The following is a 17360-nucleotide window of genomic DNA, read 5'->3' as shown; positions in this document are numbered from 1 at the left end:
GAACCGAACAAACATTTGGAAGACTTCATGGGTGGGTGCCTCCGTAGCCAGGTTGGCAGGAGCAGCAGTGCGTAGCACACGCTTCTTGATTAGACCGGGGTTCGAGCCCGTGAGTCACCAACTACGGAGAATGCGGAAAGGTCAGGGAATAATCACCGCATATACCTGTAGCAATGGCCTTAGTTGCTAATGCTCCTAAAAAACCAAATAACAACATCATGGGTGAAATGGGAAGGGGTTTTTTTTTGGATGATGCTGGCATATGATGTAAGAAAGCTAGCTTTCTTACATCATATGCCAGAATCATCCAAAGCATTAGTTGGATGATTCATATGCCAGCATCATCCAAAGCAACTATTTTAGCATTAGTTGAGGCCTATGATGTAAGAAAGCTTGCTTTCTTACATCATAGGCCTCAACTAATGCTAAAATAGTAGTAGTAGTAGTGGCATGTGATGCAAGAAAGCAAATGTATGAGCTTATGCAGCATCAGCCAACAAAAAAAAAAAAAAAAAACACACCATTCTCTCCAAATGCCTGTTCAGTTCCTCCTTAAATTTATTCAACCTATCAACTTCCACAACGACAGATGGAAGTTTGTTCCAGCAATTAACCACCCGCTGGCTAAAGACAAATTTCCGCACATCTATTCTACATCTGTCTTTTCTTAATTTGAATTTATGCCCCCTTAGGTTCGTAATCTGAACAAGTGGAAGGATCCCATCAGAATTCAGCGTGCTCAACCATTGTGCTACACAGACAAGCAATATAGGGAAAATTCAAATTATTATGTTTGGGTTACTCGTAATTTAATACGTAAACCTGTATTTGTGTCTGTAAATTGTGTGTGTTCTCTGGTCGATTTCTTTTTCTGGATGAAAAAACCCCAGTTTCTACACCTGGGACCAATTAACTCAGCCAAGGAGTAAAAAAAGTCGATTCAAGTTCCTCGCATCATCATTCGGATTCGAGCCCGGGCGTTTTCCACCCAGTGTGGAGAGGGCAGTGATGATACCACTATGCTACCCGAGCAGAGCAATGTAGGAAAGCAAAACTTCCATTTCAACACAACCATTATGGGTGTAATTAACACGTTTTTAATCCATGTGAGTAGCAAGCACAGTTGGTAGGATCGCCATACTCCCCATGCCGGATGGAAAAGACCTGAGGTCGACTTCCGTCAATGTCGGGAGGAATTTTTATGGGACTTTTTTTCACAACGTTTTCGCATTTGTCGGTCTCAGGCTGGGGAAGAATTGTTTTTTCTACCGTTAACTCAATATTTCTTCCAGAAAACAGAAAATGAACCTCAGAATTTACAAAAAATACACATGGAGCAACAGGCCTCAGTCGTTTATGCTCCCAAAAACCCTACTACAACTTTTTAGAACTGGGCTGCATTTACCAAATGACTCTTGTGGAATCCGTTACTCTGATTGGCTTTTAAAGTGGTACCTACGGTATACACTGAGTGTAAATAGATGGTTTCATTTCCTATAACCAATCAAATTAAAGGATACTTCCCTTTAGGAACAGAAGAGTCTTCGTGCGCTATTTTTTGCATGTATCAGGACTGCATGGCTTTTGTCCAGCAACAGGGGAACCAACCATATAGTACACTAGTGTGCAAAAGTTAAGGACCAACACTATTTCTAAAGGTTACAACCACAAAATCTTTACTTAAGGTACTATTTACTGATAAGTGTAGATTCAGTCTCAGCAGCGATTCTGGACGTCAGCTAATCTGGCGAGAGGTTGGCACACGGTATCACTAAGCAAACATCACTGAAAGGGATCGATATGGCGGTCGAGGTATTCTCGTCTGGGGAGGCGTTATCTTGGATGGGCGTACACAACTCCAGATCCTGGAAGGCTGTACTGTTACTGGTGCACGCTACTGTACTCAGGTAATCTTTCCCCATGTATCGCTGCTGAGACTGAATCTACTCTCATCAGTAAAGAGTACCTTCAGTTAAGATTCTGTGGTTGTAACTTTTAGAAATAGTATTGGTCCTTAAGTTTTGTATACCAGTGTAGAATGACATGGATTAATATCAATATATTTATGATTTACTCATGTTTATTTTTACATAAATGTATATTGTTGTTCACCCTTTGAAACTCAGGAATTTGTCCATCAACTTCATGTTTACTATTTTACTTTTCGAGTTCTGAAAAATTAAATTTAGAAATTGTCGAACTTATAGAGCAAATGTTCTTTCCATATTGAGCATTTGTTTGTAAAGAAACCGATCTGTTGTTCAAATCTTTTACGCAATAGCACCAATAAGAGCAATGCCGCGTTGTTAATTGTGTCTTTGGATTTGATTTTTATAGGGTTTGGTTTTGTGACCTACTTAAGGGAGCACTGTATACGCTTACTACTTTCTTTCCTTGCGGTTTGTGCGCAGTGTAATAAAATGTTACAGTGCGACGCTGGTATAGTAGCATCGTGCAAATTTCGTGCAGTTAAAATAAAATGTCACAATATAACCATTTGAAAGAGAGAGAGAGAAGAAATAATTGAATTAAAATGTATAGAATGCTTCTTAATGCAGACTTTGCTCTAATGTGCGCAAGATGTGAAACTGCAAAGGTCAGCGAAAGGTTGATGTTACAGGTGAGCGCCGAGTTCTAAGTCTCGTACAGGCGAACAGGCGCAGCACCGTTGAAGAGTTGACTACCCAATACATGGGTCAACCCGAAACAGTATCTGGCATGACCATGCATCGCAAGCTAGCACATATGGCCTATACAAGCAGACGTCCCCTACGGCATTCTCTCCTAACCAAGGTTCATCGGCCTAAAAGACTTGCCTGGTGCATAGAACATGCAAGTTGGACGTTAGAAGACTGGAAGAAGGTGTGCTGGTCGCATGAGTCACGTTATTTACTCCACGCCGTGGATGTTCGTACGGATTTGGCATCAACAACGTGAGGCTTTTGATCCATCATGCGTGGTATCAAAAGTGTAGGCCGGTGGAGGCGGTTCTATGGTGTGGGCATGTTTGACTGGCAGGGATTTGCACCTCTGGTGCATGTGGAACAACGTATCAGTGGTCTCCGCCATCGTCAACTGCTTGCTGGCTGTGTACACTGCGCTATGTTACATTTTTTTCCCGAATGGCGATGGTGTCTTCCAAGATGACAATGCGCTGGGCCATCGGACACTTGTTGTGTAGGAATGGTTTGAGGAACACAGTTCTGACTTCCAGCATATTGATTGGCCTCCTAACTCGCCCGATATCAATCCCATAGAGCACTTGTGGGACATTATGGAAAGGCATATCAGGCGTCTGGATACACCAATCACCTCCATACCTGCATTGCTGACCGCATTACACACAGCTTGGTTGGCCATACCTCTAACTCTTCCGACATCTTGTTGAATCAAATCCTCGTCGGATAACTGCTGTACTGTGGGCAAAAGGAGGACCTACGAAGTATTAGATAGGTGGTCATAACTCAGTGATCACTCAGTGTACATCAGAATATGTTTGTTCTGATCAGACTCAGAAAGTTCACATAAAGCAGTAAACTTTATGAACCCATTGCTCTTAGCTTTCTACGCAAGATGTTGGTTAACGTTCACATCTCCCATGCAGAATGGTTGTTGTTATTCTTGGGTGTTTGGAGCAACAGTGACTAAGGTCGTATTGCTACATGTATATTGTCTCTAAATTGCGTGTGTTCTGATGTCGATTTTCTGTTTGCTGGATGAAAAATTCGAGTTTCTGGGAGGAAAAAAACATGCTAACCTCTCCTGTGACCGACTAACTCAGTCACGTTGTGACTGAGTTAGTCGGTCCATAAAATTTTCCTCCCGTTAACGATGGGGCTCGAACTCAGGTCTTTTCCACCCAGTGTGGGGAAGCCGGAAATCCTACCAACTGTGCACTCACGAGAGCTACCACAATGGAAAGTGATCGAGATTTTTAACAGCACTACCTTTAAATTTTCGCTTGATGTTTATTTAAAGCATTCTCACAAGTGGCTGATCCAACCTTATGATTTTTATACAATAAAAATGAACATACAATTAAATAAAAATAAATTTAAACAATAAAAACTTAAAAATAGTAACCGGTTCTAGTAACTGTGATATATTATTATAAAACAGGAGCAATAACGGTTACCAATTACAATCGTTTTTTTTTAAATTAAATTAAATTTAACGTTAAATTAAAAATTTATCTCATCGCAATACAACAGTACCTTATTTTTTGGGCATAAAATTAATAAAACGCATGTAAATATTAAGATAATACATTTAAATTATTAATAATTAAAATACATTAATATAAAATATATATATGATAAATAATTCAAATAATTACTACCGCTTGGTGGCGCCTACCATAAAAACGTTTGGCCAGCGATATTTCCAATTTTATTGTGAAAATTGAATATTATTGCAATATTCAATTTTGACATAATTTTTGCATTTTATCACCTGAAATTTTAAACTATCCAAGAAAAACAGATTGATCAAGCCGGTGAGTAAATATTTAATAATTAACGTTAATTAATTATTGTACTGTAATATAACATAAATAAATTAATAATAATTTTTAATTATAACGACAAATCGTTTTTTTTTTTTCTACTGCAACCGTATCAAAATTTAAATTATTACAATACTGCATGATGGAGAAATTTCTACGAGCTTTCTTCATCATGGCAAAGTTCGTCGGTCTTAGGTGAAGGGTTCACCCCCTCTTCCCCAAAGCGAGCAGATTTTTATCCAGAAAACAGCAAACAGACCACAAAAAAGAAAGTTTTATTAGGGTTTGTCGAGAGCAGTCTCATTCATCTGTGGGTCTTATGTCCGTAAGTTAGCATGAGTTCTCTAGTCGGTTTGTCAATTTTACTCGACGAAAAACCCGAATTTCCTGGAGAAAAACTTTTCTATCTTTTCCTGAGTATTCTCCTAGCAATTGAAGGATTTTGAACCTTGGCCTTTTCCACCCGGTTATAATCACTGTGATACCAGCAAGGATGGCAAGCAGACAACACCTATAAATATAGATGTTGCAGTCTGGCCACCCACACTGAGTCCTTATGTATTATATCTGTGCAAATGTGCGTGAAAGACCAGGAATAACATATGAAAAAATTCTACTCCCTCTGCTCAAGGCCGGCTGGTTACAACCCCGATTGAAAATCCTTTAGAAATTCCTCCACTGTACGACGGGATTCGAAACTAGGCATCTATAAATGATTAACAAGTAGCGAAACCACCATATTTATTCGGAGGATCCATAGCTTATTTCGTGTAAAAATAAAAAAATAAAGGGATCCTCTAATTAACTACAACTTGGAATATGTTTTTTTACAGATGCCGGCATGTAGCCCATATAATAAATGTGCATTTATGAGCTGGTCAATAAATATGACCCTGAAATATAAAGTATTGTTAAAATGAGGTAGCAATTTGAAAATTTATTTTAGTGAAAATATACACTCCAACATATTTGTGGGGTTTTGGGTGCATCAGCGACTAAAGCCACGTTACACTGTGTATATATTGTCTTTAAATCGCGTGTGCTCTGTGGTCGATTTTCTGTTTACTGGAAGGAAAACCCGAGTTTCCTGGAGAAAAAACCATGTTACCCTCGCCTAAGACCGACTAACTCAGCCAAGTTGTAAAAAAAAAGGCCTATATAAACTGTGGTGTGGAAAAGACGGTGATATACCAACTATGCCACCCACGAGGGCGCATTTAACATTTAAAGAAACTTTTAAAGCATAAGTCTCCTTAAAGCTTACAATTAATCGATCTAGGTTCATGGTCAACCCTGCCGTTAGCTACCCGAAACTCAGATGCTTGCCATGTTCCAGAGACACAACTGCAAAGGTATGCAGTTCTTAAGGAAATTTGCATCCCTTTACGAGGTGTGTGTTAAGCGCCAAAGCAACCAAGACTAAGAGGGGCAGTATATTGTGTGTGTAATTACGTATATTCTTTGATGTTTGTTGGACAAAAAAAAAAGACATCGAAAGAAGAAAAAAAAAAACGCAGTCCTCTCCTGTGACCGACTAACTTAGCCATTTGTGAAAAAGCCCATAAATATTCCTCACATGGGTCAGCGATGGGATTCGCATTCGGGCCTTTTACCGCCGATCTAGGAGGGCCATAACTATAACCACTGTGCTGCCCGAGAGAACAGCAGAGGCAATGATCTCCCATTTTCGTATTATGTCATCAGGTGTTGACATCTGCAAAGGGAATTTCTTCTTCCAGTTCTCAACAAAACTATTTTTTTTTCAGATTTTCATAGAAAAGTTTGCTTGTAGTCATTGATATATGTAATGTGGGCTTATATAAATGGACACGAGGAGACTTCGATATTGCGATACTTTATTTTACAAATAAAACTTGGCATACTAACAGAAATATAAGAAGAAATAAAACAGATGTATAATTTAAAACTGTACACATATCTGGTAAGTTGTGGCGATGGGATACATAATTCCTGAGTGTGTTACACAACACGCTGACATGCGGTATTTAGTATGACTTACGTGAAATAAATATACACAATAAATAGGAACGAAACGACAATGAGGAGCGGAGTCTCACTACTCTCATCCTTCTTTCTTCAGATGCCTTCGGAACGCTGATTCATTCGTTCTGGTTCGGCGACAGGTAGTCTGCAATGAGCAAGCACATTTAGAATAAGCGACTATCTCAGTTTCCTTATTGGGTTTTATTTGGCACTATCTCAAGGTTATGAATAATATCTATAGACATAATTGAGAGAAAGTGAGTGCTGTACACTTTTCCTTTCTTTCTTTTTTTTTTTTTCTACAAAGTGTGCTACGTTTAGGTAAGGAACAGATTAAATTGCGTGAACGTTGACAATCTTCACCATTTAATATTTTGCAAACCTAACTTTTTTTTGTGTGTGAATTTCTCCCTTTCTCTGCGAGTGACGTAACAGCACGCGCTATCAGCCAACTAACGTCTGCAATTTCGATTATGTTCAAAGTTGTGAAAAAAGTGCTTTAATATTGGAATTAAACGCGTGAATAAATATATGATTTATAATAATCGGATTTAATTTATATTTAATCGTGTATACATTATAAAAATCAAGCCGAATTGCTGTTATATTTTAATAATAACGCAATGCCTTTTCCCCCCCTACAGTTTTCAATCAGGTAAGATGAATATCAAAATGATGTAACAAGAACTGTGACAATTATTTGCTTTCAAAAGAACGATTATCACTTAATATCGATCTTGGTAAATTTGTTTATTTATTCCTGTTTATTTACGATATCGCTGAGTGATTATATGAAGAAAAGTTACGCAAACCTGATATCAAAAAATTTGAATAGCGATTTCATTTTATTTTTTTGACATTGGTAATCCATTATTTTAGTGATGTGATTGAACCTGTGACTGAACTTATAATTACTGTGGTCGATTCACTGTTATGAAAATCTATATCGGTTTACAAATGATAAGGGTTGCTTAACTATTTAAAAGGACACTTATTCGACAAGAAACGTGTGTGAGGATAAAATTTATAATATGAATATAAGCGATAATGAAACCATATAATCACTACCATATGCTACTGCTATGTAACTGAGTCACAGTTCCAACTTTTATTCAACGGTATATTGGGGAATACTACTCCCTTCCCCTCCCCCAATAAAATACTCATTTTAACAGCAAAATATGAGAGGAGTATTATTCCAACCCTTGGAGTATTCCCCATATACTCGTATGAAAATCGGAACTCTGATTCACTTACACATTTAATCAAACTTTCATTTATAGATTCAGTCACATGTCCCTAAAATAAAGGATTATCAAGAAAAAAAGGCTCAAAATTCATTAATTAAAAATAATATAAGCTATTCTTAAAAAAAAAGTAGGTAATATTTATTTACAAAACAATAATAAAATACAAAATTTAGGATATCTGCAGAAAATGTAATTTATAATTTGGCAGTGAGAAACTACCATACCGTTAGGTCCATCGAGGGAGGGGGCGTAATCTCGCGGGGAACATAGAATTTGTAGTTTCTCTGTAATTTAGGGTTTTTTTTTTTATTATAAGCGGAATTTTCGAGAAGGAGACTGTTTGGTTGAAGGGCGAGTCATATATTTAATTTAATAAGTGTATTAGTATTAGCAATGGCCACATGGTGCAAGGAAGCCTATGGCGTATGCTGCACCAGCCAAAAAAAATAAAAAATAAATAAAAAATTTAAAAAAAATAATAAATAAATTAATTAATAAAATAGTTAATTTTATTTATAGGGAAGTCGTTCTAATCAATCTCAAGCCCATTTAAAATTCCTTTACTACAGTGAAGGGAATTTTAAATGGACCTGAAGAATTATGTTTGGGGTAATTTTCTTCTTATTATTTTTTTTTATTTACAGTTATAGAATAAAGAAAGTGAAGTGAAACCTTACATCAATGTAGTAACAAGTTCCTGTCCCGAAGATCCAACCGCGTTTTTAGCTGCCTAGATAGCCTCTGAGTACGATGGCTCTCTGGAAGCGAGAGTACATGTCTAGATGACTGCCTGTAGTTATTGACGTCTTTTGACATGTCAGACAAAGCGTCCACTTGATTATTCGGATCTGCATCTACTTGGAAATCAAAAGCTGGTAGTTCGACTAAGTCTTCCATGTTATCAGCATCATAGGATCGTTTTTTCTTACCGCTGGAAAGAAAATAAACATTATCAGGTGCTGATGAAGAAATAAAATGTTACATGGAACAATTCTTTTTGGAATGGATCTGACTGGAAGTTAGACTGGTCAGAATCATTCCAAAAGTACCTGATCAAACTCTAGGCCAGATGGCCAGAGTCTTATCAAAAAGATCTGGAGCCTGATCAGATGCTGGATTGTCAAATATTGGACATAATATACCAGTTTCTCCAAAAAACGTTTTGGTGGAACTTTTTTTGCCCAATTTTCATACAAAGCATTTTTCTGGATTAAATACGTAGTTAAAATCGATAATGTTTAAATTTTCAAATATAGCGTAGCTATATTTGAAAGTTTAAAGTACAAATTAGAAGTACATTGCATGTTCACTTGCTTATGGCATCTTTTATTATTTTCGCATTAAAATAATCATGGCAAGCACAAGCAAAACAAGCTTATAAAGTGCCGGGGGCGCCATTTTTATGGTTAAAAAATGCAAAAATTCAGCTAGAATTTTAAAGAACAGTTTTCAAGGGGCGCCGTTTTTTTATTTGCCCTAGGCGCCATCAACCCTAGTTACGCCTCTGGCCTTATAGACTGCCCTACCATTAATATCCGGACACCTGCCTTTAGACAAAAAAAAAGTTTTATTTTTTCATTTATTTGTGCTGAAATCTTTTGCTTTTATTAAGGCCTTCAATCTTCACGGCATACTTTCAACCAGCTTTTTATATATGTCAGGTGATATTCCTGCACTCGGCCTTTAACGCAGCCACCAGTTCGACCTTCTTTGGGCGATCTCGATGTGCACGTACCCAACGTTCCAATACATCCCAAAAATGCTGGATACGGTTCAGATCCAACTTTTCCACACCCATGTCCTCAAACCACTCTTATGACCCAAGCAGTGTGGCATGGCGTGTTATCTTGCTGATACAGGTATGGGCCTTCCCCGAAGTATTGCTATAATGTTTGAAGTGCATAATTGTCCACGCTGTCCTGGTATTGCACAGCATTCATGGTTTTGTCGATAACGACTAATGAGCCCAAACCAGACCATGAAAGGAGTTTCATACCATGACAGCCTCCACCAAATTTCATTGTTGGGAGGATACAATCAGGAAGGAACTGTTCCCCTGGCATTCGCCACGCCCAGAAACGACCATCAGACTGGTAGAGTGCGAACCTCGACTCTTCTGTGCACAGGACTGTTTTCCACTGCCCTACAGTCGAGGATTCGTGCTCCTTACACCATGTTAATCTCCGTCTGCCATTTGTTGAGGTGATCAATTCTGTTGAACGTGTCATCTTGCTTGCCCACTTTTACAATTGCCTGTTTGAAGCCCATTTGTCACATTTATAGCAGGTTCTGTGACATGTTGCATGCGTAGGACCTGTTTCCCCATTCATTGAGGGATGTCTGGATATTAATAGTAGGGCAGTGTGTTTTGTGGTCGATTTGCTTGTTTGCTAAACAAAAAAACAAAGATTCCGAGAGAGAAAACCGCTGGGTTGTGAAATGGTCCATTAAAATTCCTTGCGTCATCGACAGGATTCGAACCCGTGCCTTTTCCATCCTGTATGGGGTGAACGGTGAGAGCCCCAAAACTTCTCCAAGGCCTCTTGATTCCATTCAAAAGAGGGCAGGTTAATTAATGAATCGTCTCTCTGTCTCTTAGACGTTTTGTTTCGGCTGCATACCTTTTCTATAGGTACTTCCATAGGCAGTGTTCTTCTGAATTCTGTAATTCCCGCTCTCTCTTCCAAAGCAGTCCAAACACGTGCCGCAACCAGTCAACATCATTTTACTGTCCAACTTAAAACCCACAGAACCAACTTTTCTTCCTCCTCATTTATTCATTCAACTTCCGTTTTCTGGAACAACCTTCATACGTATTTCCTGAAAATTACAATCTACAGAAGCTCAACTGAATAAGTCTGAGGATTCTAGAGAGCTTTCCAACCTTCTCAACGCGCAGGACCTTATTAATATTTATAAAAATTATGAAAAGACTAATATCGTGTTAATTTGTGCTGAGTGTAAAACGAAATCTAGTCACGTTCCTTCCGCTACAAATCCCAGAAGAAGCGACTCCGCTGAGGCCTCGATCGACATCCCTGATCAGGCCGAATCCACTGGTCTCCAACAGCCCCCTTCAGAAGGCAAGAACGAACAGTGTCAACAAATATCTTCTTTCATCTTCTTAACCTTCAACCCATCCACGGTAATAAGTACCATAGGTTCTATACCTCTCTTATTTTGGGTTTTCATAAAAAAAAAAAATATATATATATAATAATAATAAAATAAATAAAAATAACCACAGTGTTACCCACGATGGCTCTATGTAACTAATAGTCACCATGAAATAGTTATGAATACGACTATCTGTTTTTTTTTTGTTTTTTTTACGTATTTTGATTTTGTATTTTTATAGTTAAAAGTTTTCTTATATAGTTGTATCTAGATTGGGATTATTCCCTTCTTACAATTAACTGATTAATAATTTCATTTGAAATTATTAATCAGTTAAAATTTGGTTGCCTGAAAACGCAAGGGTGGTTCTAGCCTTCGTGGGTAGCACAGTTGGTAGGATCGCCGCCTTCCCACACCTGGTAGAAAAGACCTAAGTTCGAATCCTATCGATGATGGGAAGAAATTTTTATGGATCTTTTTCAGAACGTGGCTGAGTTAGTCGCCCTCAGGCGAAAGTATCATGGTTTTCTCCCGGAAACTCGGTATTTTCATCCAGCAAACAGAAAATCGACCACAGAAAACGCAATTTACAGACAATATACACGGAGCAATGTGGCCCTAGTCGCCGATACTTCAAAAACAAAACAATAACAACAAGTGGTATAATCACCCTCCTTCTCCACACCGGGGGGGTGGAAAAGACCTGAGTTCGAAGTCCATCAATGACACGAGAAATTTGCATGGACCTTTGATAGCTGAGTTAGTATGTGTTTTTTCTACCGGAAACTCAGGTTTTTGTCCAGCAAACAGCAAATCAACCACAGAATACACGAATTTACAGACATTATTTAAGCCGCAATATGGCCTAAGTTGCTGATGCGCCTAAAACCCACAACAACATCCTCAAACATGCCCGAACCATGGTATTTCCGTGCCCCCGGGCAGAAAGATTTTTTGGCGCCCTTTTACAAAGTATATATATATATATTATTATTATTATTTCCCCATAATTCGCCAAATTTGACGCCCCTCAAAGAATGGCGCCCTGGGAAAGGGCCCCTGCTAACTCGTACCTTAATCCAGCACTGACCTCAACTCCTAAATTTTTAAGTCGAAAGTTTAAATTAGTTTATCTGACTCTAAATCTAGTTCGTAATGTAGGCAATAGATGGCAGGACCTTAATATTTTCATTATTATTGTGATTATATTGTTTTCACATGTTACACAACCACGTGATACTTCATTCTTTTAATTTTTAAATGATTGCTTGCCGACATTATCAAAAGGGGGCGCTACATCTAATATGAAACTTGAGCGACAAATCATATAATAAATAATAATAAATTCTGTTTATTAGTAATTAGTCAGGAGTTCATACAATACATAAATTAAATGCAATTATTAATTCCATTTAATTTATTAAACGAGAAAGACATAATTTGCAAAAATTTAAACCGTTAAGTCTGGGTGGAAGGAGAGAAAAGATACAACGTAATGGTTATTTTTTGTTTGGTTGAGATGCATTAGTGTTAGTTTAGCAGTCTGGACAAAAGGATTTCGTATTGATCTATTGAGACAGTGGCTAAATTCAATGAGCTGATAAAAATGTGTGAAGGGAAAGTGCTTTTAAGTCGAATGGAGTCTGGTTAATAAAGGGGAAAGGGTGGGTTTGGATCTTGAAGATTTTCTAGGAATTTTCCATCTTATGAATTCCCAAATTTCTGGGCAATCAATGACAGAGTTATACAATTTGGCAAAAAAAATGAGAGATTGCTGTACCAAATTGAAAGAGAAAACTTAGAATAGTTAAGACAGTCAACCATGAAAGACCAAGACGAAATTGGTTCATAGCGGGACTTAAAAATTATCCATTTGAGAAACCAGTATTCGAGAGAAGAGATTTCTTTTTAAAATTTGCTTCATCATTCGGCTTCATCATTTTGGAGAAGAATTGAATGCCATATTGCCAAAGAGTAGTACAGGAGGTAAAAATAAATCTGTATTCAAGAAATATATATATTGGACACAACTGTGAGACTTACATGACGTCTGGGTCGATAACTCCGAAGGCTATCGGATTGGTAACACCTTTTCCCTGCCCTTTCAGTTTGGCAATGGCTAGCAGCGTCTCGAGTTCGGCCAGTCGCTGATCTGAGATACCACTTCGCCGGTCCCTGAAAAAGAAAAGCTTGATTTAACTGCTAATATTTAAATAAGTATTAATTAAAATAATAAAAACAAATTTTAGCGATCCTTAGGGTACTCAACACCAAAATCCTTTACTAAAACTTCTATTGCGTCATTTTTTCCAGTTATCATAAAATCAAATATCGTTCTCGCATGAACAGAATCTGCTGACAGTTGCTTCCTAATATAAACAATAGATGGCAGCACTACATTTCAAATATTTGAAAATATAATCCGGTAGACTGATTAGATACCTGCACCGGAACATTCATGCAACTTGGAGAAAAATTGTCTGAAAACTCAACTTCTACTGTCCGAAATTTTGAGCAACTAACCAGAAGGGAAGCAGTCAATCAATGGTGCCCACTGAGTGACTAAACGAACACACTATACTGATGCCTCGTGGCCCTAGCTGCCTTTGTGTTTAACGCGCGTCGAAAGCATGGATCAGCGCCGGACCAAGGTATTTCCGCGTACCTTAAAGAATGGAGCCGCGGGCAAGTGCCCTGATAGCTCGCACCTTAATCCGGCACTGGCATGGATAGTGTATTTATAGTGCATCATATTTTGTTCTTTAAGTACAGTATGACCAAAAATAAACTATCCCGAAATAATTCTGTTTAAATTGATACAATACTTCATATTTCATCATAGGATGTATTAAAGGTGAGAAGCTCCAAGTTTAAGGCACATGGTTTGAAACTACAGAATCTTTCGAATAGTCCAGCATGTGTTGTTTTTCTTCAGAACAAGCGCAGTTATTGCTAGTGAATCACGAAAAACTTTCTCCTTGACAGTCCTCCATAAGTTGGTATCTGGGATTTCTAGATGGGGTTTGAAAGGTGAATACAAGTAGTCATCTCATCTGAAGATAGGACACTTTCAAGTTGCTGGAATAAGTCTAGGTCTTCAACTTTGCTTTATGAGACACACCATTGCCTTTTGATATTTTATCTTGCAGAAATGAAATCATTTTAATTCAATGAATCTAATCATTCTGATAAAGGAATGTTCGACAATAATCACCCTTTTACAGATAAACATTGTGCTTTCGTGCACTTCAACTCAACTGATTTTCAAAGTGGTTAGACTTTGGTTAGGAACATGCGCACAACAATCTTATTGTATCTAAGAACGGTTTAAGAAATGGCCTAAAATTGCATATGTTACCATCCAGAAGTCTTACACGGGTAAAAAGAAACAACAAAAGGGTGGAGCTTTCTACGACACACCCATTGACACCCTATAATTTTCCTGCCAAATAGCTTATTGCCATCAGGGAGATTATGTCACAATAGATGAACATAGTGTTCAAGCCGAAAATTTCCCGGATGAATGGATTCGAGTGAGAAATACAAGAAGGATGAATCACAGATGATGCAATGTATGGTCTAAGTTAAGTGATATATTGAACCGATGCCAACTTAGTGGTATCCTCTCACAATCCTTAAATTCTAGTAGAAGTTTTTTGAAGACCAAACTGCGCACAGTTCCTTTCTTCTACTATTGAGGAATCTTGAATGGGGAGTTGTATACAGACTTTAAAAGGATGGATGCTTTACCGAATGGCAAAAGTTTTACCTTGATGATGAAAAATGCTAAAATTTGCATCTTCTTCGATAAGCTGAAGTTGTTTTGCTTCAATACATTCTGGAATAGCCTACATTCACCTTCGTAAACCGTTTGGGGTAGTGCCGCTTTTTGAGGTCAATACCGAGTTCATCAGTTCACTTCTCTCTCTCGGGAGCAGTTTCTTTTAAAATACACCGACGGAGTGAACGAAGTTTGGGACTGCGTCTGCTAAACTTCGTAAACATCCAAAACTTTGTCTACGACTGACGTTTCAACATTTTTTTTAACGATATTTCTTAAGTTAGAAAACAGCGCAGGAATTTACTGATCAAAACAGTGTCCAAAAATGAAGTAACAAAAAGAAAAGTTCCGAGAATATTTCAAAATACTGTACTCTCGTTCTATTTTAATAATGAACTTTCTGGTATATAAAAGCAGGTCTGTAATTTTTCTATCAGATAATAGATGAAACTTGAAATAAAATATGGGTGGAGGCACGCATCTCTGCAAGTTTATCCTGTGATGAAGTGACCCTAGGCCGGCCTTGGACATTCTCCATATTGTGTTTCTCTGCAGAGGATCAGCTCAACGGTGTCGCCTTGCAATACAATACAGTTTGCATTTCAAATATGAAATAAAGGGACCGGGTGGTTAAGCGAAAGGGTGCATTAGTACACGTGCCTTGAGTGACCTGAGTTCAAACCTGTGACTGCTAAATACGGTGCTGTTTCTGGTATTCTCTCTATCTTGCGAGCTCCTCTGAGTGTGTGGTCGTCCCGAAGTATAAATCGTTTATGGATTTGACGATCAGTTGCACGCAGAAGATTATTCAGGTTTTTCCTCCAGAAACTCGAATTTTCCATCCCGCTAAAACAAACCAGCCATAGAGCACACAATATGTAGACACGATATAATATTTCCAAACCCGAACTTCTGAGAGAAAAAACATGTAACCTTCGACCGGGAACCAACTAACTCAGCCACGCTTTTAATTTCTTAAAGAATTACTAGATTATTCTCAGACATTTCGTGGTACTTCCTGTACCACTTCTTCACTGAATTACAGACGTTTCGTGGTACTTCTTGAATGAAGCAGTAGTTCAGGAAGTACCACGCAGATTTAAGTGCTCATTATTTCACCAATTTCCAGTTCTAGATATACCGGCGCGCCATGTCACTAAAAGAATATTTAATTCTTCAGAATTTGCGCCAAAGAAACTAAGGCCATGAGGCGTTGGTTCGATGTGTGTCAGTAGGACTGTTCTATGATAGGTTTATCCTGTTCTGAAGAAACAAAAATAAAAAGAACCCTAGTTTCTGGAAAAATCCAAACCCTCGCTTGGGAAGACTAACGATATTTTAATCGGAAAGACAATAAAATAAAAATGGAGTACACTGTAATTTCGAGCACAGAATAAATAATGTTTTAAAATAGAACTGGTACTGTAAACAGGAATAGTGTCAGATTAATCGATTCTCAGTCTAATCTATAATCTAAAACAGCGAATACTTTTTTTTTAAGTTTAAAGATAGCTCGCAGCTGGGATGAGGACTTTTTACGCCTCTATCAGCCATGCGCCCGAGGACTTCGGCAAAAGATTAAAAATTCTGTATTCAGCTTTTAATAGAAAAATACTTTTTTGGTGCTAGCTATAAGATAAATAATACTTTCCATAGCCATACCGAAAATTGATATTATTCCTCCCAAATAATTCAATACATTTTTCCAAACTACTATACTACTAATATTTTCGTGGTCAGTGTACTAAGACTATACAAACTTACCTGTTGGAGGTGGGTCGACTGGACACCAGACATGTGACTACGAACAACCCGGCCACCGTCAAAATACCGGACGTCCTACGAGCATGGGACAACATTGGGGGAAATTCGCAGGGGCAAACACCGTGAGGACACTATTCTCCTTACACAGTTGATGTGCGCAAGTACTAAGAGTACACAATCTGTTTGCAGGGTGTTCTGACATGATGTAACCGCAGTCGATATTAAATACTAACGGAGGAACTGACGCGAGCGACTGTGGCGCCACCAAAAGTGCTTTATGCTTTGCGTTACGCCATAAACTTAAACTCGTGTCGATGTTGAAGTGTGGGGGGAAAAAGCTAGGGAGTGCCAGAGGGGGGTGTTAAGAGGGCGCACTACAATGAAACTCGAATGAACTCTGACGTTTTAACCTTGAGTGGGACTCGGAGTTTATCTTTTGGTTTTATGTTTCGAGTAATCTGACGGATGTTCCGTTGTCTTTTGGTGTGTTCGTCTGCGTTCTGTCGTTTCTGGAACGCCTGATGATGGGTACACACGAGGAAGGCGAACTTTGTTAGTAATGATGCGCTCAGAGAGAGAGAGAGAGAGAGAGAGAACGCACAAACACGTTACTCATACAAACTGGCTATGGTTGTCAAAGAAGCGAAACGCTGTTTGTATGGGGGTTGGAGAAGTTCAAAACGCGGAACTCCGAACGCGTCCGTGGTCGAAGTTTCAGTGCGATCTCAGTCGACTTTAATAAACCCCTTCTCCGAGAGATTTGTTTAAAGTTTCTGTCCTGTGACTAAAGTTCATTGGCTGTTTATGGCTTATTGCTGATTGCAGATGTAAGTAAACAAACGTCCATTTTGACTTCTTCTTTTTTTTCTTTAATGTTCCCATATCGTTATATTTTAGATTCTTATTGTTTACCTTCATGTGTAAGCGGCTTATGTCAAAG

At 38.3% G+C, this 17360-nt stretch overlaps 1 protein-coding gene across 1 annotated transcript; it reads right to left on the bottom strand.

Annotated features, from left to right (window-relative positions):
- Window positions 1–6340: 6340 nt before the first annotated feature.
- Window positions 6341–16601, bottom strand: LOC150079874 (uncharacterized). The gene is made up of 4 exons (XM_090383355.1): window positions 16421–16601; window positions 12919–13050; window positions 8436–8689; window positions 6341–6653 (listed from the first exon to the last, which is right to left on the bottom strand). Exons 1-3 carry the CDS (start codon window positions 16513–16515, stop codon window positions 8437–8439), a joined length of 480 nt encoding a protein of 159 aa, XP_090239481.1. The 5' UTR covers window positions 16516–16601; the 3' UTR covers window positions 6341–6653; window position 8436.
- Between the last annotated feature and the right edge of the window lie 759 nt (window positions 16602–17360).

This window comes from Mastigoproctus giganteus, chromosome 10 (assembly GCF_048544385.1).
Source record: "Mastigoproctus giganteus isolate SK-2022 chromosome 10, ASM4854438v1, whole genome shotgun sequence".
In the NCBI taxonomy this organism is placed as follows: domain Eukaryota; kingdom Metazoa; phylum Arthropoda; class Arachnida; order Uropygi; family Thelyphonidae; genus Mastigoproctus; species Mastigoproctus giganteus.
This window is presented reverse-complemented; position numbering and strand designations above follow the sequence as displayed.

What these genes read in the sequence shown, in the direction of transcription:
- LOC150079874 (XM_090383355.1), bottom strand. Translation starts at nt 16,515, where the DNA reads ATGTTGTCCCATGCTCGTAGGACGTCCGGTATTTTGACGGTGGCCGGG. An exon ending in AGTCGACCCACCTCCAACAG is followed by an intron (nt 13,051 to 16,420) that starts GTAAGTTTGTAT and finishes TTTCTTTTTCAG; the next exon opens with GGACCGGCGAAGTGGTATCT. An exon ending in GTTATCGACCCAGACGTCAT is followed by an intron (nt 8,690 to 12,918) that starts GTAAGTCTCACA and finishes TTTTCTTTCCAG; the next exon opens with CGGTAAGAAAAAACGATCCT.